Genomic DNA, 25073 nt, shown 5'->3' on the forward strand with positions numbered 1-25073 from the left:
CAGTGTTTCCCAACCCTGGTTCCTCGAGTACCCCCAACAGTAAACATATTTATTTTAACTCTGGACAAGCACACCTGATTTCAACTTGTCAACTAATCCACAAGCCCTCAAAGAGTTGAATTAGATGTGTTTGTCAAGGGCTACAACGAAACTGTGTACTGTTGGGGCACTCGAGGACCAGGGTTGGGAAACACTGGTTTAGATGGTACAATGATTATCTACACAATGACTTATTTTTTTGTCACATAAACTGAAATAAGGCGAACTATTAGAATGTTTGCAATCGGGAAATGGCGAAATTTAAATGTACCCTAGCAGGCAATTGTCGCATCTATTTTCTATGCGAACTTTGAGTGTTGAAGTTAATGGAAACAAAGTTAATGACTTCTCAAACCCAGTCCTGGTCTGCTTCGCTAGCCATCCCGGAAGTCTCACGACGTTGGGCCTCTGGGTTTAGAAACTCTGGGAACTACTTTAAGACAGATACTCGGAAGAACACCCTGTCTACCATGTGATATTTTAATAACAAATATGGTTAATTTATGAAATGTATGTCTGTGTTATCTTGTAAAATAACTGAAGAGTCAATTGGACTAATTAGAACAAAGAGAAAAGAGTACAAAGAACCAATTTTCCCGAACATTCATAAGCTACTTCCGGAAACAAAGTGCCAGTTTACCATGGTCGTAACTAGTTACCACAGCCACAAAGTCATAAATCCCGCCTATTCCTATAATGCATTTTCTTAAAATGTGATTTTAAACCTAACCCTAACATTGACCACACTGCTAAGCTCATGTCCAACTCAAACCTCAAATTATGACCAAAAAGCAAATTTTAGTTTTCATTAATTTTTACAATATATACATTTTGACTTTGTGCTTAGGGTAACTAGTGAAAACCGTTTACCACCCAATCAAAAAACACTTGCATTTTAAAATGTCGATTACTTTCTAGTTGGCAGCCGGCATCCTTTTAATTTCTGTTCTCATTATGAAGGTTAATCAGTGAGTGACGAACCTCGAAATTTGGAAAACGTACTGCTACTAGCTAGCAATGCTAGTTCTTCTTTTCAGAGGTCAAGGGAGACAGTATTGTTGCCAATTGCTTCACTTTCGTTGTTGCCAGCTCGGCTGACTACCACACAGCTAGCAAGCTGGCTAGCTTGCTAGTTAATGCCGAATGGGAACCCAAGAAGATGAGAGAGGTAAGCTAACGACTGTTAGTTAGTAAATTAACTAAGAAGAAATAGCACCTAACTTGGTGGTTACTGTGTTTGGTAGCGAGCGATGCCAATCAGGATAATAACTACATAGTATGCTATTTAAAGAGTTATTCAGTACTTTTCGTGAACCTAGCTATCTAGCTACTGTAACATACATAGCCAGTTTGCTAACTACAGTTGTTTTTTTTGCGTTAGTATTAACTGGCTTACACACTGTAGTTGGTGTTGCTAACATTTCTAACGTTAGCTAACATACTGTGCCTGCCTTCTGCCCGCGCATGCCCCCAAATTAGCCGCCAGTATGTCAACAATCATGTTGGGATGGTTGCCACCAACTGAGCAGTTTTGTTGTGCATTTTTGTCAACATCTGTCAACAAACTGAATCAAATAACATTTATTTATAAAGTCATTTTTACATTAGCAGTTGTCACACAGTGCTTATACAGAAACCCAGCCTAAAACCCCAAACAGTAAGCAATGCAGATGTAGAAGCACGGTGGCAAGGAAAAAACACCCTAGAAAGGCAGAAACCTAGAGAGGAACCAGGCTCAAAGGGGTGGCCAGTCTTCTTCTGGCTGGGCCTGGTGGAGATTATAAGAGTACATGGCCATTAAGGCCAGATCGTTCTACAAGATGTTCATAGATGTTCGTAGTAACATGAATGGTCTGGTTAAAGAAGGTCTATAGTGTAGTAATATGAATGGTCTGGTTATAGAAGGTCTATTTTAATATATATATATTTTTTACCTTTGTTTAACTAGGTAGGCAAGTTGAGAACAAGTTCTCATTTGCAACTGCGACCTGGCCAAGATAAAGCAAAGCAGTTCGACACATACAACAACAGAGTTACACATGGAGTAAAACAAACATGCAGTCAATAATACAGTACAAAAACAAGTCTATATACAATGTGAGCAAATGAGGTGAGGTAAGGGAGGTAAAGGCAATAAAAAGTCCACGGTAGCGAAGTAAATACAATATCGCAAGTAAAACACTGGAATGGTAGATTTGTAGTAGGTGAATGTGCAAAGTAGAAATACTTGGGAGCAAAATAAATAAATACAGTTGGGGATGAGGTAATTGTTTGGGCTATTTATAGATGGGCTATGTACAGGTGCAGTGATCTCTGAGCTGCTCTGACAGCTGGTGCTTAAAGCCGGTGAGGGAGATAAGTGTTTCCAGTTTCAGAGATTTTTGTAGTTCGTTCCAGTCATTGGCAGCAGAGAACTGGAAGGAAAGGCAGCCAAACGAGGAATTGGCCCTGGGGGTGATCAGTGAAATACACCTGCTGGAGCGCGTTCTACGGGTGGGTGCTGCTATGGTGACCAGCGAGCTGAGATAAGGCGGGACTTTACCGAGCAGGGTCTTGTAGATGACCCGGAACCAGTGGGTTTGGCGACGAGTATGAAGCTAGGACCAGCCAACGAGAGCGTACAGGTCACAGTGGTGGGTAGTATATGGGGCTTTGGTGACAAAACGGATGGCACTGTGATAGATTGCATCCAATTTGTTGAGTAGGGTGTTGGAGGCTATTTTGTAATGATATCACCGAAGTCGAGGATTGGTAGGATGGTCAGTTTTACGAGGGTATGTTTGGCAGCATGAGTGAAGGATGCTTTGTTGCGAAATAGGAAGCCAATTCTAGATTTAACTTTGGATTGGAGATGATTGATGTGAGTCTGGAAGGAGAGTTTACAGTCTAACCAGACACCCAGGTATTTGTAGTTGTCCACATATTCTAAGTCAGAACCATCCAGAGTAGTGATGCTAGTCGGGTGGGCAGGTGTAGGCAGCGATCGGTTTAAGAGCATGCATTTAGTTTTACTTGTATTTAAGAGCAGTTGGAGGCCACGGAAGGAGAGTTGTATGGCATTGAAGCTCGTCCGGAGGGTTGTTAACAGTGTCCAAAGAAGGGCCAGAGTATACAGAATGGTATCGTCTGCGTAGAGGTGGATCAGAGACTCACCAGCAGCAAGAGCAACATCATTGATGTATACAGAGAAAAGAGTTGGCCCAAGAATTGAACCCTGTGGCACCCCCATAGAGACTGCCAGAGGCCCGGACAACAGGCCATCCGATTTGACACATTGAACTCTATCAGAGAAGTAGTTGGAGAACCAGGAGAACCAGGAGAGTCGAAAGCCTTGGCCAGGTCAATGAATACGGCAGCACAGTATTGTTTCTTATCGATGGCGGTTACGATATCATTTAGGGCCTTGAGCGTGGCTGAGGTGCACCCATGACCAGCTCTGAAACCAGATTGCATAGCGGAGAAGGTGCGGTGGGAATAATAACAATAATCACAGGGGTTGTAGAGGGTGCAACAGGTCAGCACCTCAGGAGTAAATGTAAGTTGGCTTTTCATAGTCAAGCATTCAGAGGTCGAGACAGCAGATTCGAGAGAAGGGGTCAAAAACAGCAGGTCTGGGACAAGGTAACATGTCAAGTGAACAGATCAGGGATCCATAGCCACAGGCAGAACAGTTGAAACTGGAGCAGCAGCACGACCACGTGGACTGGGGACGGCGACAGCCAGGAGTAATTTGGCCACTTAGTCCTGAGGCAGTGTCCTAGGGCTCAGGTCGTCCGTGAGGGGCGAGAGAGAGATGGGAGATTTACTTAAATTTACACAGAACACCAGATAAGATAGAATTTCACCAGACAGGACAGACTGACCCTAGTCCCCCGGCACATAGACTATTGCAGCATAGATGGTGGAGGTTGGGTCGGGGGACACTGGAAATGATACCCCCGGACAGGGCCAACCAGGCAGGATATAATCCCACCTACTTTGCCCAAGCACAGCCCCCACACCACTACAGGGATATCAACATATCACTAACTTACTACCCTGAGCCAAGGCTGAGTATAGCCCACGAAGATCTCCACAGCACAAGCCCGAGGGGGGGCGTAAAACCGGACAGGAAGGTCACGTTAGTGACTCAACCCACTCAAGTTGAGTAAAGTGAAAAAAGCCTTGTACGACGTGACGCACCCCTCCTAGGGATGGCATGGAAGAGCACTAGTAAGCCAGTGACACAGCCCCAATAGTTTCAGAGGCAGAGAATCCCAGTGGAGAGAGGGGAGCCGGCCAGGCATGGACTGCAAGGCGGTTCGTCACTCCAGTGCCTTGCCGTTCACCTTCACACCCCTGGGCCAGACTACACTCAATCATAGGGCCTCCTGAAGAGATGAGTCTTCAGTAAAGACTTCAAGGTTGAGACAGTCTGCGTCTCTCACAATGATAGTTCCATAAAAATGTAGCTCTATAGGAGAAAGCCCCTGCCTCCAGCTGTTTGCTTAGAAATTCTAGGGACAATAAGAAGGCCTGTGACTTTTGACCGTAGGTAGGAACAGGTCCATGTAGCAAGTCCATGTAATGCTTTGCTGGTTAGCAGTAAAACCTTGAAATCAGCCCTAGCATTAACAGGAAGCCAGTGTAGAAGATGCTAGAATTGGAGTAATATGATCACAGTTTTTGGTTCTAGTCAAAATTCTAGCAGCTGTATTTAACACAAACTGATGTTTATTTGGTGCTTTATCCGGTTAGCCGGAGAGTAGAGCATTACAGTAGTCTTAAACTGGAAGTGACAAAAGCATGGATTAGTTTATCTGCATAATTTTTTTTACAAAAAGTTAGATTTTTGCAATGTTACGAAGATGGAAAAAAGCTGCCCTTGAAATATTCTTGATATGTTCGTCAAAAGAGAGATCGGTGTCCAGAGTAACGCAGAGGTCCTTCAGTTTTATTTGAGACGACTGTACAACCATCAAGATGAATTGTAAAATCAAACAGCAGATGTCTTGGGTCCTAGAACTATCATCTGTTTTTTCCGAGTTTAAAAGTTAAACATTTGCCGCCATCCACTTCCTTATGTCTGAAACACAGACAGAATATAGAATATATATATAAAAAACAGAATCTTGAGGAACACCGACACTTACATTGATTTGTCAGAGGACAAACCATTCACAGAGACAAACTGATATCTTTCCAACAGATAAGATCTAAACCAGACACAAATTTGTCCGTGTAGACCAATTGGGGTTTCCAATCTCTCCAAAATAATGTGGTGATTGATGGTGTCAAAAGCGGCACTAAGATCTAGGAGCACGAGGAAAGATACTTGGTCTGATGCCATTAAAAGGTCATTTACCACCTTCACAATGCAGTCTCAGTACTATGATGGAGTCTACAACCAGACTGGAGCGTTTTGAATACATTATCTGGCTTCGGAAGGCAGCGAGTTTCTGCTCAACAGCTTTGTCAAAACATTTTGAGAGGAATGGGAGATTCGATATAGGCCGGTAGTGTTTAAATTTTTCCGTGTCAAGTTTTGGCTTTTTCAGGAGAGGCTTTATTACTGCCACTTTTAGTTTTAACGTAGCCTAGTTCATAACTGCTCCAAGAAGTATGATCTACACTATGCACTTTATTCATAAATTCAAGGTCTGCATTTAGTTTGTAATGTCCCTTTTCACAGATTGGGTGGACGTGGCGAATGATATCCTTAGCAAGTGTCAAATTAACCTAAGACTGAAGAAGGTGACGGACTGTAACGCTAATGTTTTTGCAGCCTTGTATGAGGCCATCTTGGGGGAGAAAGTCCCAGGTAAGTTTACACCAAACATGATACAATAAACATGCCCACTAAAAGAGCAATATGTGTTTTTTGAGACCTATCAACTGTCCCATGTTAGTTCTTGTTTAGATTTTTTTTAAAGCTTCTCCGCTCCATGCTGTTAAGGCCAACAACTGAGTGCTTTAGAAGAGAGTATTCTTAGAATTTCAAGAATGCCACACAGTGCTACTTATGATCGTCAAACCTGCCAACACAAGGCTGTGTTTGTCAATGAGCTAGTAAGTGGCCAAAGTGCACAAGAGGCTGTGATTTGGAACCGTGTGTGTGTGTGTGTGTAGACTACATCGCCGCCCCGGGCAGTCAGGAGGATGATGTCCACAACATCCAGTCTGTGATCGACTCCCTGGCTCTGGATTACCTTCAGATCAGCCTTTCACACATCACAGGTGAGCAGCTCTTACTCACTATTCACTAGTTAATTAACTAGTAACTACTCCTTTATTCCCTAGGTATTCACTAGCTATTCAGTCATTCATCATCTGATCAAGTCAAATGTTCTTTGTCACATGCTTTGTAAACAGGTGTAAGCTAACAGTGAAATGCTTACTTCCAAACAATGCAGAGAGAAATACAAATGGGGAATAAATACACAATGAGTAATGATAACTTGGCTATCTATATACACGGGGTACCAGTACTGAGTCGTTGTGTATCTATCCATATCGTGCAGCCCTACGTGGCAGCGTGGAAATGATCTCAAATTCCGAAATTTATGAAAATGATACTTTTTTGGGGGTTGAAGTTGAATTGAACAGTATAAAACAATCAGAATGGAGAAAGACCCATTGAAATCACTTAGAATGTATGTGTTGCCTCACTAGGGTCACACACTACTCATAAAGCAAATTTACAACTTTTATTATTAAAAAAACATAAAATACCGTAATAAAAAATAAATAAAAAATACTGTGTAATATAATATTTTGGCCATATCGCCCAGCCCTAGTCTTATGGCATGGGGATAGAAGCTGTTCAGGGTCCTGTTGGTTCCAGATTTGCTGCATCGGTACTGCTTGCCGTGCGGTATCAGAGAGAACCGATGATGAATGCTGAAAGAAAATCAAGTGGTCTATTTAGCTACAACCTGGCTAAATGCTGTCTAGATTTCAAAGCACAGCCTTGTTCAGAGCAAACACAACCCTCTTTGTTTAGGAAAATTCACCGTAAAAAGATGCAGACTGGTTGGTTCTATTAAAATGTGGTGTTGATTATACACTGCTCAAAAAAATAAAGGGAACACTTAAACAACACAATGTAACTCCAAGTCAATCACACTTCTGTGAAATCAAACTGTCCACTTAGGAAGCAACACTGATTGACAATAAATTTCACATGCTGTTGTGCAAATGGAATAGACAACAGGTGGAAATTATAGGCAATTAGCAAGACACCCCCAATAAAGGAGTGGTTCTGCAGGTGGGGACCACGGACCACTTCTCAGTTCCTATGCTTCCTGACTGATGTTTTGGTCACTTTTGAATGCTGGCAGTGCTTTCATTTTAGTGGTAGCATGAGACGGAGTCTACAACCCACACAAGTGGCTCAGGTAGTGCAGCTCATCCAGTATGGCACATCAATGCGAGCTGTGGCAAGAAGGTTTGCTGTGTCTGTCAGCGTAGTGTCCAGAGCATGGAGGCGCTACCAGGAGACAGGCCAGTACATCAGGAGACGTGGAGGAGGCCGTAGGAGGGCAACAACCCAGCAGCAGGACTGCTACCTCCGCCTTTGTGCAAGGAGGAGCAGGAGGAGCACTGCCAGAGCCCTGCAAAATGACCTCCAGCAGGCCACAAATGTGCATGTGTCTGCTCAAACGGTCAGAAACAGACTCCATGAGGGTGGTATGAGGGCCCGACGTCCACAGGTGGGGGTTGTGCTTACAGCCCAACACCGTGCAGGACGTTTGGCATTTGCCAGAGAACACTAAGATTGGCAAATTCGCCACTGGCGCCCTGTGCTCTTCACAGATGAAGCAGGTTCACACTGAGCACGTGACAGACGTGACAGAGTCTGGAGACGCCGTGGAGAACGTTCTGCTGCCTGCAACATCCTCCAGCATAACCGGTTTGGCGGTGGGTCAGTCATGGTGTGGGGTGGCATTTCTTTGGGGGGCCGCACAGCCCTTCATGTGCTCGCGAGAGGTAGCCTGACTGCCATTAGGTACCGAGATGAGATCCTCAGACACCTTGTGAGACCATATGCTGGTGCGGTTGGCCCTGGGTTCCTCCTAATGCAAGACAATGCTAGATCTCATGTGGCTGGAGTGTGTCAGCAGTTCCTGCAAGAGGAAAGCATTGATGCTATGGACTGACCCGCCCGTTCCCCAGACCTGAATCCAATTGAGCACATCTGGGACATCATGTCTCGCTCCATCCACCAACGCCACGTTGCACCACAGACTGTCCAGGAGTTGGCGGATGCCTTAGTCCAGGTCTGGGAGGAGATCCCTCAGGAGACCATCCGCCACCTCATCAGGAGCATGCCCAGGCGTTGTAGGGAGGTCATACAGGCACATCGAGGCCACACACACTACTGAGCCTCATTTGGACTTGTTTTAAGGACATTACATCAAAGTTGGATCAGCCTGTAGTGTGGTTTTCCACTTTAATTTTGAGTGTGACTCCAAATCCAGACCTCCATGAGTTGATAAATTGGATTTTCATTGATTTATTTTTGTGTGATTTTGTTGTCAGCACATTCAACTATGTAAAGAAAAAAAGTATTTAATAAGATTATTTCTTTCATTCAGGTCTAGCATGTGTTGTTTAAGTGTTCCCTTTATTTTTTTGAGCAGTATAGTTCCACTGATTCATCGCTTGTCCTAATGGGTTTTTCCCCCGGCTCTAGGCGAGAACATTGTACGAGGGGACAAGGAGTCCATCAAGAACCTGTTGGAGATCTTTGACGGGCTGCTTGAGTATCTCACCGAGCAGATCAGTGAAGAGGAGTCGCAAAATGGAGGTAGACAAAAAAATCTTATTTTACTCCATTACCCTCTCAACTGTTATATTTAGGCTAACCTTTATTTAACCAGGAAGTCCTATATATGTCAGAAGACCTGCCTGGAAACATACCTAAACATACAGCTGTTCTTCCTGACCTGATATCACCCCTGTTCTTTCTGACCTGATATCACCCCTGTTCTTTCTGACCTGATATCACCCCTGTTCTTTCTGACCTGATATCACCCCTGTTCTTTCTGACCTGATATCACCCCTGTTCTTTCTGATCTCATATCACCCCTGTTCTTTCTGATCTCATATCACCCCTGTTCTTTCTGATCTCATATCACCCCTGTTCTTTCTGATCTCATATCACCCCTGTTCTTTCTGATCTCATATCACCCCTGTTCTTTCTGATCTCATATCACCCCTGTTCTTTCTGATCTCATATCACCCCTGTTCTTTCTGATCTCATATCACCCCTGTTCTTTCTGATCTCATATCACCCCTGTTCTTTCTGATCTCATTTCACCCCTGTTCTTTCTGATCTCATATCACCCCTGTTCTTTCTGATCTCATATCACCCCTGTTCTTTCTGATCTCATATCACCCCTGTTCTTTCTGATCTCATATCACCCCTGTTCTTCCTGATCTCATATCACACCATCTCCCTCAAACTTTATCTGTGTCACTGAGTGAGGCACAACCCTGTTTGGGTGAGATCACTCACACACATGAAGTGGACATAATGGCCTTTCTAAACCCGTTTTAGAGGCAGCTGGCTCTGGGATTACTGGGAAGCGGTTGGCAGCGCTCTGCATGTCTTTGTGTCCATCTATAGTGGAATGGTGGTCTGCTGGCCCTCTCTCCCATCGCAAAACACCAATTAGACTTTTAATTACTGACTATCTGTCTGGACATTTAAATGTTCAGAAGGCTCTGGTGGAAAAGGCTGGTTTACCAAAATTGACAGTGTTGGTGACTTGACGTGAGTCCAAAAGGAGCTGTAAAGTATTGGCTGATAATCCACCGATAACCGATTTTTTTTTTCTTCTCAATATTTCGGATGAAAAAAGGGACTCTCATGCTTACCTTAACACTTGCAGCCATTGTCATTCATTTCACAATGTAAGAAATCAACATTTGAACCATATTTCTTGGACAGTTGTTCTTTTGAATAGAATTTTATGCGAATACAGTGTGGGAAATGTAATTTTCCCGGCATAAAACAGTATATCGCCAGATACATCGGTATCAGTAAGTTTGGTACTCCCCCAAAAAATCCAAACTGCCATCGGACCCAGAATAATATATCGCCCGGGCTCTAGTTGAAACCTCTTGATATTTCCAATTACTGGGATGGGCTATGCATGAGTCACTACAGAGAATGGTACTGTCACACTCGATGAACTCTAAGATGCACTTTCACAATGACATGGCTAGAACAGTTGCTTGTTTCACTTCAGCTTTTGGAAATGGGGTCGGATCATTAGTGTGTCTATGGATTGCTATGTTCCGAGTGCTTATTCTACTACTCTGACCGAGTCCTTTAATGTGACTTAAATATTTGTATAATTACGGACTGATTGGTAGTCTGAAAGTCGACTGGTAGCTTGTTCGTTTCGTCATTGCATCACAGCAGGAGCCTGTCAACTTCACCACATTGCGCCACGCTGTAATCACCCTTATCTTCTTCAATCCTTTCCTCCCTCCAGACAATGAACCAAATGGTGTTCCTGTTGAGGATGCCCCCCTCCCTACAGGGCCAGTGGTCCCCCAGACAGAGGAACAGGAGGCCCTAATGGAGAGATCCTCCCAGTATTCTAGTGTGCAGTGAGTGTTTTCAAGATATTCCACGCTACAGGTTCTTTGTACATTTCCATGGTTTCAGATTCAGTTCTGTGTTTAAGCAGGGTTCCAGTTCTGTTGATACAACTACAGACACTACATCACGAGACAAGACACTTATATATGCCACTTAGCAGACGCTTTTATCCAAAGCGACTTAGTCATGCATGCATACATTTTTCATATGGGTGGCCTTGGGAATCGAACCCACTACCCTGGCATTGCAAATGTCATGCTTTAGCAACTGCACCAGACAGGACCACGTCAAGTCGGTTCATCCTATTGACTCAACAGCCAGTCAGGGAGCACCACACAACACAAATGTCAACAGTAACGGCGAATGCTAAGGTTGGACACGGAACACAAACATCTGTGACATCACTATGTCTACTCAGCCTGTTCCGTTGGCTGTCGCACAGAAAGGCTGGCTGGAAAGTCAACAAAGCTGAATGAGTCACTGTGGGTGAGGTAAACCTCTGTTCCTAAACCAGGAAACCCGATGCATTGTTTTGAATAAGTGCAGGTTGTACTTGTTCTAACTAACTGGTGTCACACAAACCAGACACACCGATGCACTTCCATTGAACTGTTTGGGTGGTCTTTTCTTTGATTTACTTTGATAGTGATACATCGGTAACTTTACGATGTTTCTTTTATTTTCCAGCTCTGCTGTCCAGTCTAGCAGCAAACATTCCCTCCACTCTTGGAATGCAGAGGAGACGGGCTCGACCAATGAGCTTATCCTCCTGGGAGACTCCGCCCGCACGTTCACGGCCAAACAAGAAGGTAGGCGGGACCAAAAGCTTGTTCCTTGCCCATGACATAGAATGCTGAAAAAGGAAAAGCTTTCTGTATTTACATTTGGACTCAAATCCCATTTTATTTGTCACATTGTTCGTACACAACCGGTGTAGAGTAACAGTGAAATGCTTACTGATGGGTCCTTTTCCAACAATGCAGAGTTAAAGATAGAAATAGTAACACAAGGAATACATACCCAATGAATAACAATAACGAGTAAAAAGAACATGGGTATATACAGGGAGTACCTGTACCGAGTTGATGTGTAGGGGTACGAGGTAATTACATTTACATGACATTCAGACGCCCTTATCCAGAGCGACATTCAGGATTAGGGTTAAGTGCCTTGCTCAAGGCATTTAGCGATGTACATATAGGTAGGGGTCAAGTGACTTGGCAGTAGGATAGATAATAGACAGTAGCAGCAACGTATGTGTTGTGTGTGTGACGTCAGTTCGTGTGCGCGTGTTGTGTGTGTTGGGGTGTCAGTGTCAGTATGTGTGTGGGTAGAGTCCAGTGTGTGTGCATAGAGTCGGTGCAAAAAAGGGTCAATGCAGGAAGTCCTGGTAGATATTTGATTAGCTATTTTTTTGGGGGTCTTCGTCCGACACCGCCTGGTATACAGGTCCTGGATGGCAGGGAGCTCGGCCCCAGTGATGTACTGGGTAGGACTCACCACCCTCTTGTAGCGCCTTGCGGTCTGGTGTCTTGCAGTTGGTATAACAAGCGGTGATGCAGCCAGTCAAGCTGCTCTCAATGGTGTAGCTGTATAACTTTTTGAGGATCTGAGGGCCCATGCCAAATCTTTTCAGAGAGGTTGTTGTCCTTGCACCACACCGCCAGGTCTCTGACATCCTTCCTATAGATTTTTTTTACATAGGTTTTTCTATTGTGTTATTGACTGTACGTTTGTTTATGTGTAACTCTGTGTTGATTTTGTCGCACTGCTTTGCTTTATCTTGGCCAGGTCGCAGTTGTAAATGAGAACTTGTTCTCAACTGGCCAACTTGGTTAAATAAAGGTGAAATAAAATAGGCTGCCTTGTTGTCGGTGATCAGTCCTACCACCGTTGTCGTCAGCAAACCTCATCCACCTTTCGCTTATCAAACAGCACATGATGCTGATGAGGTATCCAGTTTTTCCAGTCTTTTTTTGCTGTCTTTCCTATGAAATTCTTTATGGAGACAGTGTGGAATGTTATGTGGTCAGGTGGTTAGTTTTTCCTCAAGTGGAAGTAAAAAAAAAAACAACCAGGATTATGTCACCTTTTCCTTTTACAAGCCCCCGTCCTCTCATTAGTTTCCACTAAGTCCTTCTCATGAGTCCCTACATTTGGTTTTAATGATAGTCTTCAACAACGGTTTAGTTAGTAAGAATATGAATGGCCTGTGTACTTGTCTTCGCTCCATTGTATGGATCTTGTGTATATTCGCTAGACAATGTCAGGGTTATTGGCAAGGCATCGATAGCTAGGAGTACAGAACTGTATCTGAGAAAATAATTCAGAAATATAGGCTACTTAAAGAACAGTGAACCAGTTGAGGCAAATCTGATTGTATAGAAACCAAAATAATGTTACTTGAACCTTTGTTCAAACAGCCTGCATAACACTATTATAACATGACACGAATAGCCATAACATCTGTTAACCATGGGAACTACAGTACTGAACAGTGTACACATACTCCTACAATACATTGCCTACAAAGTCTACACCTCTAACAGCTTCTATTTTACCCCTCTCTAACAGTGGAAGCCTCTTCCCAAGCTCCGGGCCCCAGCACCACGGGTGCCCCGGGAACCCCAGGCACCCAGGCCACTCTACTGAGGGAGCCCCTGCGCTCGGCCATCCCCCTGCAGCCCCCCTACCAGACCACCCCCCACAGGCCCGACAGAGCTCCCCACTCGGGTAGCCAGTCTCCCCCAGCCAACGGTCTCGGCAGTGGGGCCGCAGTGGAGCAGGAGGCACCCGCTGGCACCTCAGAGGTATGTCCATCTAGTCAAATATATCCATGCTGAGTCTATTCAAATTACACTTTGTAATACAGTATCAACTTTCCAAAGACACGTTTTAATCAGTATTTCAAAGCTCTCAGCAAATGACTGTGTTCTGAAACAGGTTCTGAAGTGACCTCAGCCAAGTACCGTTTACAGAACTGTAGCTTCCTTCCTCCTCTGACAAAGGATGAGCTGTTGCTGACTCATGCCGACTCATCCAAAATGGCCACGAGACTCATCACAGGAGTCACTTTTCCAATGCGTTCCTCCTCTCTGTTTACTGGCGGCAACACCTCCTAACCTGGGAATCACGTCACATCCCACCTGCATGCCTCTGGCAAGTCCAGACACGCTAGCAGGGGCAAATACTTTCCACTTGTTATTCCATTACCAACTGGTACTCGCTATGTCTGAAGACTAGCCAATACCATGACTGAGAAATTGGACATCAGTGGATCTAGAGTTGGAGAGACCTGACTGAGAAACAGTTCTACATTCCCATGTCATTTACAATGTGACCCAGGGCCATATGTCCCCACCCAACACACGTTTCCACCCTAGAAGGAATGTAATGTTTCCACCTTCTAGTCTCTCCACTGGGAAGAAAGACTGCATCAGTGGAACAGACCAGTGACGCAACAAAAGATCTAGGCCCAGTCAGTTAGATATATCTATATCCTGACTATCTCAGCAAAAAAAGAAACGTCCTCTCACTGTCAACTGCGTTTATTTTCAGCAAACTTAACATGTGTAAATATTTTTATGTACATAAGATTCAACAACTGAGACATAAACTGAACAAGTTCCACAGCCATGTGACTAACAGAAATGGAATAATGTGTCCCTGAACAAAGGGGGGGTCAAAAGTAACAGTCAGTATCTGGTGTGGCCACCAGCTGCATTAAGTACTGCAGTGCATCTCCTCCTCATGGACTGCACCAGATTTGCCAGTTCTTGCTGTGAGATGTTACCCCACTCTTCCACCAAGGCACCTGCAAGTTCCCAGACATTTCTGGGGGGAATGGCCCAAGCCCTGACCCTCCGATCCAACAGGTCCCAGACGTGCTCAATGGGATTGAGATCCGGGCTCTTCGCTGGCCATGGCAGAACACTGACATTCCTGTCTTGCAGGAAATCATGCACAGAACGAGCAGTATGGCTGGTGGCGTTGTCATTCTGGAGGGTCATGTCAGGATGAGCCTGCAGGAAGGGTACCACATGAGGGAGGAGGATGTCTTCCCTGTAATGCACAGCGTTGAGATTGCCTGCAATGACAACAAGCTCAGTCCGATGATGCTGTGACACACCGCCCCAGACCATGACGGACCCTCCACCTCCAAATCGATCCCGCTCCAGAGTACAGGCCTCGGTCTAACGCTCATTCCTTCGACGATAAAAGCGAATCTGACCATCACCCCTGGTGAGACAAAACCGCGACTCGTCAGTGAAGAGCACTTTTTGCCAGTCCTGTCTGGTCCAGCGACGGTGGGTTTGTGACCATAGGCGACGTTGTTGCCGGTGATGTCTGGTGAGGACCTGCCTTACAACAGGCCTACAAGCCTCAGTCCAGCCTCTCTCGGCCTATTGCGGACAGTCTGAGCACTGATGGTGTAACTCGGGCAGTTGTTGCCATCCTGTACCTGTCCCACAGGTGTGATGTTCGGATGTACCGATCCTGTGCAGGTGTTGTTACACGTGGTCTGCCACAGCGAGGACGATCAGCTATCCGTCCTGTCTCCCTGTAGCGCTGTCTTAGGTGTCTCACAGTACGGACATTGCAATGTATTGCACTGACCACATCTGCAGTCCTCATGCCTCCTTGCAGCATGCCTAAGACACGTTCACGCTTTCTTTTGGTGTTTTTCAGAGTCAGTAGAAAGGCCTCTTTAGTGTCCTAAGTTTTCAGAACTTTGACCTTAAATGCCTACCTTCTGTAAGCTGTTAGTTTCTTAACGACCGTTCCACAGGTGCATGTTCATTAATTGTTTATGGTTCATTGAACAAGCATGGGAAACAGTGTTTAAACCCTTTACAATGAAGATCTGTGAAGTTATTTGTTTTTTTACAAATTAACTTTGAAAGACGGGGTCCTGAAAAAGGGACGTTTTATTTTTTTGCTAAGTTTTTATATATACCCATACCCCATGAGCTCACATACCATTATGGGTGATGGTAAGGAGCTGTGGTATGGATGAAATAAAATCAATTTTTTACCCAAATTGACCTGCACACACTACTGCTATTCTTTCTGTGTCTCGTTCTAATTCACTGCAATAAGGCAGTCTACTACTACTACTACTACTACTACTACTACTACTGTATTCACTTAGCATTGTTTTACAGTTTAGTCATTTAGCAGACTTACAGGTGCAATTAGGATTAAGTGTCTTTCTCAAGGGCACATTGACCGATTGGGGATTCGAACCAGCGACCTTAACCGCTAGACTACCTGTGACACTGGTATTTCAGTGCTTTATACTGGTAGCAGTAGTTAACGTCATGCATCTCTTGTGTGATATGTCGTTAGCATCCGCTAGCTAGCCACTGAGACTCCTCCTCTTGCTGGGTTCTCTTTTATCACAGAGTGATTGAGTGTGAATTCTCCCCCCTCCCCCACTGAGTGGAAATGCATCCACCCCTTTGTCTCTGTCCCCTTTTCTCTGACTAATGAATGACCATCTCTCTCTCTCAGTCCCCAATGCCAGTGGCTGACACAGTTACCAATGGAGTGCGCTCGCCAGCCCACAACCACTCACCTGGTGAGTACACAGAACGGACTGCTCTGAATAGCACGGCTGTAGCCATTGAACTGATGTATTTTTGCAAAACGTTCAATGCATCAGAAATAAACATGTAGCATCTCAAACCATGTATCAATTTTATTGGTTGATCTTACTCCTCCATGCTTTTCATTTGTAGTCGAGAGTGAGAAGTCTGTGTCCAGTCAAACCAAGGTCAGGCTAGATGAGGCCAAGGAGCAGCCGGAGGTAAGGCATAACAAACCACTCGCCCTCTACACTGTTGTAGTTACAATGCCTCAAATTAGGACTAATTCCAGTCTACCTCATGCCTAATTTCAATCTAATTATTTGCTAATGCTTGTCCAATTTACAGCTAATTCATGACCAAATTGTTGAATATTTCGCACATTTCTCTCTTTCTCTATAGCCTACCAGTGTGGGGCCCAGGAGGGTTCTATTCCGGACACAGCCAGACATTCATTTCCTCACCCTGCAGGATAAGCTGGAGGACAGGGCACCGCTGGACACTGAGGAGGAGGAGGAGGAAGAAGTTGAGGAAGAGACCTACACGCAGCAGGACAGCCGGGCTCACAGGGGGCGGACGGGGATCAGGTAAGAACAACACAATGGGAGGTGGTTACAATAGCATTGTAGATGCATAGCGAGAAAAGCAATGTACTTAAACATAAGTTAGTTACACACAGAGGTCCTACACACTGCCACTCAATCTAACATTCACCTCCCTGCCTTGCCCTTTTTGTCTCTGCTCTTCCTATCTTTCTACCTTTTGCCCCCCTTTCCCCCTCCCCCTCTCTCCCCCCTCTCTCTCCCTCTCTCCTGCCAGTAGTAGCAGGGTACTAGAGGAGGAGGATTGTGAGGAGCCTCTCTCCTGGCGTAGACAGAGAAATAGGAAGGCAGAACAGGAACTGCACCACATGTCTGAGAAGCTGTCCCGACGACTAGAGGAGCTGGACCTAGTGAGTGGTACACTCGTGTGTGTGTGTGTGTGTGTGTGAGTGAGAGTGACGCGCTTGTCATTATGTGGACCTTACTGGTTAGTCCAGTGACTGTGTGTCAGGCTATATTTACATTGCGGGGATACGGGACGTGTTCGGAGCAGTCTAACCGCGTGTCGGATGCCTTACAATCCCATTCACCCAGAGAACCTTCCCACTTGGCATGCGCCACGGCTGACCATTATCCTCACCGGTAAATTGTGTGTGGGGAAAAACTAAGGCGTCGGGACCTGGGATTGTGTCACCCCCCGGCATCTCAGCAATGTACATGTAGATTTAATGTGTGTGTTTCCACTCGTCAGATGTTAAAGAGAGCGCTAGGAGAGAGTGGAGAGCCTGATGAGGTCAAAGAGGAGGACAAACAGTCCCACCACAGTGACAGTGTCATGGAGTGTCGCAGGCCCCCAAGGAGGCCAACAGGTACATCCTCCACCTCTTCAATCACATCAGGGCCCGTGTTCATACAGCATCTCAGATCTAGGATCAGTTTAGCCTTTTAGATCGTAAGGAATACGATTTGTTATGGGCAGATCCTAGACCTACTCTGAGATGCACCGCACTTCTCCAACAAAAGCACAGTTGACTCGCCTGAATGTAGAACTATAATAAGTCATTATTGACCAACTCTATGATTTAACATTTCCATTAACCTCTGACCCTTCTCCCAGGTATGCCGCGAGCCCCCACAGCCCCCTGTACCCGCTCCCTGTCCCCCTCCCCTCCCCGGGCCCGTCGCTCCCTCTCAGGTCAGCTAGAGTGCGCCATGAGAGAGGCGGTGAGCGGAGGGGTCACACAGAGACACGCCACCCGTACGGGCCGACGAGAACGCCACCATCTACCGCCCCAACACAAACACAGCCAGGTCAGAGGGACTTGCCATATCACATTAACCAATGCCATATTCACTATAAAGATTGTCACCTTTTAAAAGAGACAAGTTGAACTGTTAACAAAGTTAACACCTCTCTCTCTAGCTGGAAAAATCCTATGAGGAGGAGCTGAAAGTGTATGAGGACAGAGAACGGGCTGCTATGGCCAAGGAACGAACCAGAGCACAGGAGGCGGTGAGAGAGAGAGAGGGAGTGGTGTGTGTGTGTGTGTAAACAGCATCAGGCCTACTCATTTTAGCCCTGGGGAGGTGTGTGCATTAGACACCATGTGACTGTGTATACAGTAGCCCTCCGGGAGAGACTGTGTGTCCCAATATTATCTACAGCAGATGTTTTATGTGTGGTTCTGCCCTGTAGGAGAGGGAATACAGAGAGGCCATACTGAGAGATGTTCCCCGAACCCCCAAACCGTCCCAAGTGTACACCACAGCAGCCCAACACCGCTCCCCCAGGACCAGACAACCAACCCCGGGCCGCAGACGACAGGACAAAACCAGGAGAGCCCCACCAAGTAAGACCCCAAGCTGGAGTCTGCCAGTGAGATGGAGACAGTATCAACTTAATCTAAGTACTGTACAAAGTGGCTTCCTCTCCTTCATTTGCCCTGAACAAAAAACGCAGCATTGGCCTCTGAAACTAATATGGAGGATGCCTACCTGGCTATCTTCTCAATCCTTTCAGAACTACATATGCCTTAGGAGAAAGAGCTTGATATGGATTTGCGCATTAGTCTAAGTGCACGGTATGGATTTGGCCCTCTATATTAACCGTTTGTGCTTCTCTCTCTCTCTCCGTTTTCCAGTGAAGGTGAAGGACAACGACCTGCTCCCCCTGCTCCTGGAGGAGTTCCCCCACCTGCACCTCTCTCCCCACGCCCTGGGCAGGATGTGGCAGCAGCAGCTGGGCCAGGTGGACCGCCTCAACGCCTCCCTCTCCCTGGACAACCAGAGGCAGGGGCCACGCACTAAACTCACCAGCCAGGTGGGGGCGCTATAATACACTATCCACCATATAAACCACAGGGAGAGCTGGGACGTTTTAGCTTGGCTTGCCAGATGGATCTATGCAAGTCTCCTACCTTTCTATAATGTTAACACAGATGTCTAAGTGCGGAGCCTGTGATTGGGCGAAGACCCCATAATGACCCCAGAGACCAGGATTCACCCGTGCAACTTTTCCACATAGATCTCCTCCCGTTAACTCGTCAATGTTCTCTCTCCAGGTGGAGGAGGTTCAGAGGAGACACAACCTGCTGGTGGAGATCATCCGCAAAGAGCAAGAACACAACAGACGCCTGGTGAGCCAGTCAAAACATGCACGAGCTTCAGCATACATGTAGGCTAGACACACACACACACACACACACACACATATTACCAGTCTTATGTCTCTCACACATTCTGAAACAAACACACCAAGCAATAATAAAAACAGCCTTTCTAACTGTACAGCCGTCTCGCTCCTCTCCCCTCCAGAGGGATTTTAAGGAGCGTATCCAGCAACAGAAGTCGACTCAGAACCGTCTGAAGGAGCAGAGGCAGCAGATCGCCCGGGCCAAGAAGTACCACAGTGACTACCACGTCCAGCTCCGCGCGCGCATGATGAGGGCCCGCACGAAAGAGGAGAGGGTCAGTTAGTGACGCCATGCTACGCCTAAATACCCAACACGGTTTAGATGCTCCTAGAATTTCATGTTTCAACGCTTCAAACAGTACTTTCAAATCAAAATCAAATGTATTTATATAGCCCTTCTTACATCAGCTGATATCTCAAAGTGCTGTACAGAAACCCAGCCTAAAACCCCAAACAGCAAGCAATGCAGGTGTAGAAGCACAGTGGCTAGGAAAAACTCCCTAGAAAGGCCAAAACCTAGGAAGAAACCTAGAGGAACCAGGTTATGAGGGGTGGCCAGTCCTCTTCTAGCTGGGCCGGGTGGCCAAGATGTTCAAATGTTCATAAATGGCAGGATATAACCCCAACCACTTTGCCAAAGCACAGCCCCCACACCACTAGAGGGATATCTTCAACCACCAACTTACCATCCTGAGACAAGGCCGGGTATAGCCCACAAAGATCTTCGCCACGGCACAACCCAAGGGGGGGGGGGGCGCCAACCCAGACAGGAAGATCACGTCAGTGACTCAACCCACTCAAGTGACGCACCCCTCCTAGGGACGGCATGGAAGAGCACCAGTAGGCCAGTGACTCAGCCCCTGTAATAGGGTTAGAGGCAGAGAATCCCAGTGGAGAGAGGGGAACCGGCCAGGCAGAGACAGCAAGGGTGGTTTGTTGCTCCAGTGCCTTCCAGTGCTCCGTTCACCTTTACACTCCTGGGCCAGACTCCACTCAATCATAGGACCTACTGAAGAGATGAGTCTTCAATAAAGACTTAAAGGTTGAGACCAAGTCTGCGTCTCTCACATGGGTAGGCAGACCATTCCATAAAAATGGAGCTCTATAGGAGAAAGCCCTGCCTCCAGCTGTTTTCTTAGGTATTCTAGGGACAATTAGGAGGCCTGCGTCTTGTGACCGTAGCGTACGTGTAGGTATGTACGGCAGGACCAAATCGGAAAGATAGGTAGGAGCAAGCCCATGTAATGCTTTGTAGGTTAGCAGTAAAACCTTGAAATCAGCCCTTGCCTTAACAGGAAGCCAGTGTAGGGAGGCTAGCACTGGAGTAATATGATCACATTTTTTGGTTATAGTCAGGATTCTAGCAGCTGTATTTAGCACTAACTAAAGTTTATTTAGTGCTTTATCCGGGTAGCTGAAAAGTAGAGCATTGAAGTAGTCTAACCTAGAAGTGACAAAAGCATGGATACATTTTTCTGAATCAATTTTGGACAGAAAGTTTCAGATTTTTGCCATGTTACGTAGATGGAAAAAAGCTGTCCTTGAAACGGTCTTGATATGTTCGTCAAAAGAGAGATCAGGGTCCAGAGTAACGCTGAGGTCCTTCACAGTTTTATTTGAGACAACTGTACAACCATCAAGATTAATTGTCAGATTCAACAGAAGATCTCTTTGTTTCTTGGGACCTAGAACAAGCATCTCTGTTTTGTCTGAGTTTAAAAGTAGAAAGTTTGCAGACATCCAGTTCCTTATGTCTGAAACATAGGCTTCCAGCGAGGGCAATTTTGGGGCTTCACCATGTTTCATCGAAATGTACAGCTGTGTGTCATCCGCATAGCAGTGAAAGTTAACATTGTTTTCGAATGACATCCCTAAGAGGTAAAATATATAGTGAAAACAATAGTGGTCCTAAAACGGAACCTTGAGGAACACCGAAATTTACAGTTGATTTGTCAGAGGACAAACTGTTATCTTTCCGACAGATAAGATCTAAACCAGGCCAGAACTTGTGCGTGTAGACCAATTTGGGTTTCCAATCTCTCCAAAAGAATGTGGTGATTGATGGTATCATAAGCAGCACTAAGGTCTAGGAGCACGAGGACAGATGCAGAGCCTCGGTCTGACGCCATTAAAAGGTAATTTACCACCTTCACAAGTGCAGTCTCAGTGCTATGATGGGGTCTAAAACCAGACTGAAGCATTTCGTATACATTGTTTGTCTTCAGGAAGGCAGTGAGTTGCTGTGCAACAGCCTTTTCTAACATTTTTGAGAGGAATGGGAGATTCGATGTAGGCTGATTGAATTTTTTATATTTTCTGGGTCAAGGTTTGGCTTTTTCAAGAGAGGCTTTATTACTGCCACTTTTAGTGAGTTTATTTAGAGCTGTTTATTATGTTCAACTTAAGAGGGCCAAGCACAGGAAGCAGATCTTTCAGTAGTTTAGTTGGAATAGGGTCCAGTATGCAGCTTGAAGGTTTAGAGGCCATGATTATTTTCATCATTGTGTCAAGAGATATAGTACTAAAACACTTGAGTGTCTCCCTTGATCCTAGGTCCTGGCAGAGTTTCCACTTTCCATTCCATTCTCCATCCATGTATTTTTTGAAGGGAAGATTTTACACAATTGTCATGTATTAAGCTCTATTGTAAAATAAAGTAAACAGGTCATGAACACAATGACTATACAAACACATGTAACGATATGATGGTATGTTTAGTGGTTATTAAATGATTGTATAACAGTGTGTGTGTGTGTTGTTCCAGATGTTTAAGCAGGTGTTTGAGGAGGGCTTGGAGGTGCAGAAGGCTCGTCTCCGAGAGCAGAGGGCCTACGCCAAGGAGCAGCGCCAGGAGCACCAGAACAAACACAGAGACCAGATCCAGTCTATGGAGAACTATTACAAGGACCAGGTAGGAGCAACACATGACCCTCTTTCTTATTAATACACACGCGTACCTTACAGATGTGGTAGGAGAGTATAACCAAGAAACGGCTTCCTGATCTTCTCTGTTCCTACATCTGCACTGATGTGAAAGAACGGGACAGCTGAAAGCTAATTCCACGCTGTTCTGCACTCTTTCAGTTTTCATTGTTGGCTGAAACTCTCGCTATAGAGCGACAGGATATCCAAGTACGGAAGAAGGCCCAAGAAAAGGTAAATGCATGCTAATGTACACACAATTTACTACATATGCCTGTACTTCGCAAATTTTGGGGAGATTTGAGATACTTGACAAGTGAACTTATTCAGGGTTCAGCATGTGACTACTACATTCTACAGTATTGGGTCAGGATAGTAAAGCGTTTCTCTCTGCAGGCCCTTCAGAAGATGAAGCGAGAGCTGCGCTCCAAGATGGAGAGGGAGATAGGCGAGCTGCAGAAGATTATCGTCCAGGACGACGACGACGACTACTTCCACGGCCTGGAGGTCCAAAGGTTACGGGGTCGCGTGCAGATGGCTTCCTTCCAGTACAACACCAGCTGTCAGCACTGACCCCGCTAACGAGCTAGCAATCTATAGCTACCTACAGCTAACTTTCCTTCGGCTGCTAAAAACAAACTCTAAAGTCTCTAAAACCCACGGATCTGAGTCCTACTCCTCGATTGTTTTAAATACTTGATTATTTAAGAATGTTTAAAAAAAAAAGACTCCCTCACTGTGTATTTTGTGTGCTGTCATGTGGTAAAGATGAGTAGTTTAGTAAATTGACTTTCACAGCCAAACGGGACCATTGTGAAAATTGGATGCAACACTAATTATGAATGTCATGCCAGGACAAGATTTTTTCCCCTCTTCCTTTTAATGGTATGCAGGATTTGTCTCCCATAGCATTTTTAACAATGTTGATGAATGATTTATTTAATTGTACTGTAAATGACCTATTAGTCTGGTTTTTAGGTTATTGATCTAACCTGTTATGCTTTTTGAACACCAGAGAGCGCTGAAAGTTCCCTTTGCCAGTAAACTACCATACTAATAAACAAATCAGACCTGTTAAAAAGGCCAAGTAGCATGAATGGGGCTGGTTCATAATTAGAAATGTACGCCTTTCCTATGCACTTCTCAGTAGTTGGTATTCAGATGTACCTTATGGAGGCGTATAAGGAGGGTTTTGGGTGTGGTTTCATAGCGCACACTAAATATATTTGAATTAAACCCCAGAAAACACACCCATGGGGTGGCCTACCAATTTGATCAGGGAGTTTTTGTTCCTATTAATTTCTTTAAAACGATCCCTTTAAATAAGGTATTTTTAATTTGAGTTTGATCAGCGCAAGCCTTGAGTGTAGACTATGGAGAATGGATAGAAAGATGGCCATGAAAACATATGCATATTTGTCTCTGTTCAGTACCCATTATTTATTTCATGGAGAAATAGCCTTAGGGCACAAAAGGTAAAAAAAGGTGGTTTGATTCATTCTGAATGTTGCAACGTTCAGAATGGAAGTCTAATGCCTATATAATTATAATATAGAGAATAATACATACACCCTAATTGCCTGCGCTGATCATGTGATGGCAAGTGCAAAGTAACGGTTTGAGCTCCATAATGATTAATAAGCCTATAGGTCCCGATTGATTTTTACTACAATTTGCATTTGTTATATCAAATGATGTAATGAAATTATACATATGAAGGGAACAAACACTAAACTGGCTGTTAAATATATTGCCTTACCTGGTTATTACGTATGGTTGCTACCGATTGTGGCTTACAATATTTAACATATGCTATAGCCTACAAAAATTTAATTTTTGTAAGGTAACAGGAAAAGTCGGGGCATATAATTAAAACATTCTAGGGAGCACAAAGGTTACATTTGACGCGACTTTCCTTGTCATCCAATTTGGTTTGCGTCTCAATCCCTACAAATTATAAGGCCATATAATAAAGATTCTACATAATGACACAGCATTTCATACTTCACTGTAGGAAAGGGGCATAAATAACCCTGCCTGTCATGTCAGTTTCCTGCCATGGCTAGATTCACATTAATCTCCAGGTAAAATAGATCTATAACAATTGTCATTTATTCTATATTTACTATCCCCTTATCCAAACGGATTACTCATTGACCTAGCTCGTATCCATAGGTCTTATATCAGTTGATTTAATTAGGACATGGAGATTGCTGTCATCAGAAAAATAAGTTGATTTTTCCACTTGAAACCAGCATGTTCTCTTGACCTTATTCATGGTTGCATATAAAGGTGGTGGAATTAAGTCAAGTTCAGAATATGGAGTGTCTGTAGACACAAGCAGCCACACCTCCATTTTTAAAAATCTCCAACCTAAATGCCTCCCTTGCTGTCACTGGCATTTCCCCCATGCTTAAGTTCAAGATTAGAATACCATAGAAAGAAAAGTGCATTAAAATAGGAATAAAGTTAATTTTACCCACGCTAAACTCAAGTCTAAATTTCCCCTATATGAATAGACATTATGTAGGTGTGAGAACATCACTTGTCACTGTCAAGGCCACTCATTCCAGGGACCACACTGGTAGCTGATCGGTCCCTGGTACAGTGCACCGGTCTGAACTGACCAGCGCCCAGTTTCCCAAAAGCATGTTAAGGCTAAGTTCATGATGCTTTTGGGAAATGAGCCCTGCTGA

General features: G+C 44.9%; 1 protein-coding gene across 2 annotated transcripts; it reads left to right on the forward strand.

Annotated features, from left to right (window-relative positions):
- Positions 1-758: 758 nt before the first annotated feature.
- LOC106564902 (centrosomal protein of 95 kDa) lies at positions 759-23458 on the forward strand. Of its 2 annotated transcripts, none has more exons than XM_014131398.2 (21): positions 759-1207; positions 5711-5839; positions 6148-6255; positions 8714-8827; positions 10524-10641; positions 11321-11442; positions 13208-13443; positions 16148-16214; positions 16375-16442; positions 16624-16808; positions 17041-17173; positions 17515-17632; positions 17881-18074; positions 18187-18276; positions 18460-18613; positions 18905-19083; positions 19325-19399; positions 19578-19730; positions 22220-22366; positions 22540-22611; positions 22774-23458. In XM_014131398.2, the coding sequence occupies exons 1-21, from the start codon at positions 1183-1185 to the stop codon at positions 22948-22950; spliced, it is 2664 nt and encodes an 887-aa protein (XP_013986873.2). In that variant the 5' UTR covers positions 759-1182; the 3' UTR covers positions 22951-23458. The 2 variants fall into 2 exon arrangements, with proteins under 2 accessions (XP_013986873.2, XP_013986874.2); XM_014131399.2 differs by having other exon boundaries at positions 17044-17173.
- Positions 23459-25073: the final 1615 nt, after the last annotated feature.

The sequence above is a fragment of the Salmo salar genome, chromosome ssa12 (genome assembly GCF_905237065.1).
Source record: "Salmo salar chromosome ssa12, Ssal_v3.1, whole genome shotgun sequence".
NCBI lineage: Eukaryota > Metazoa > Chordata > Actinopteri > Salmoniformes > Salmonidae > Salmo > Salmo salar.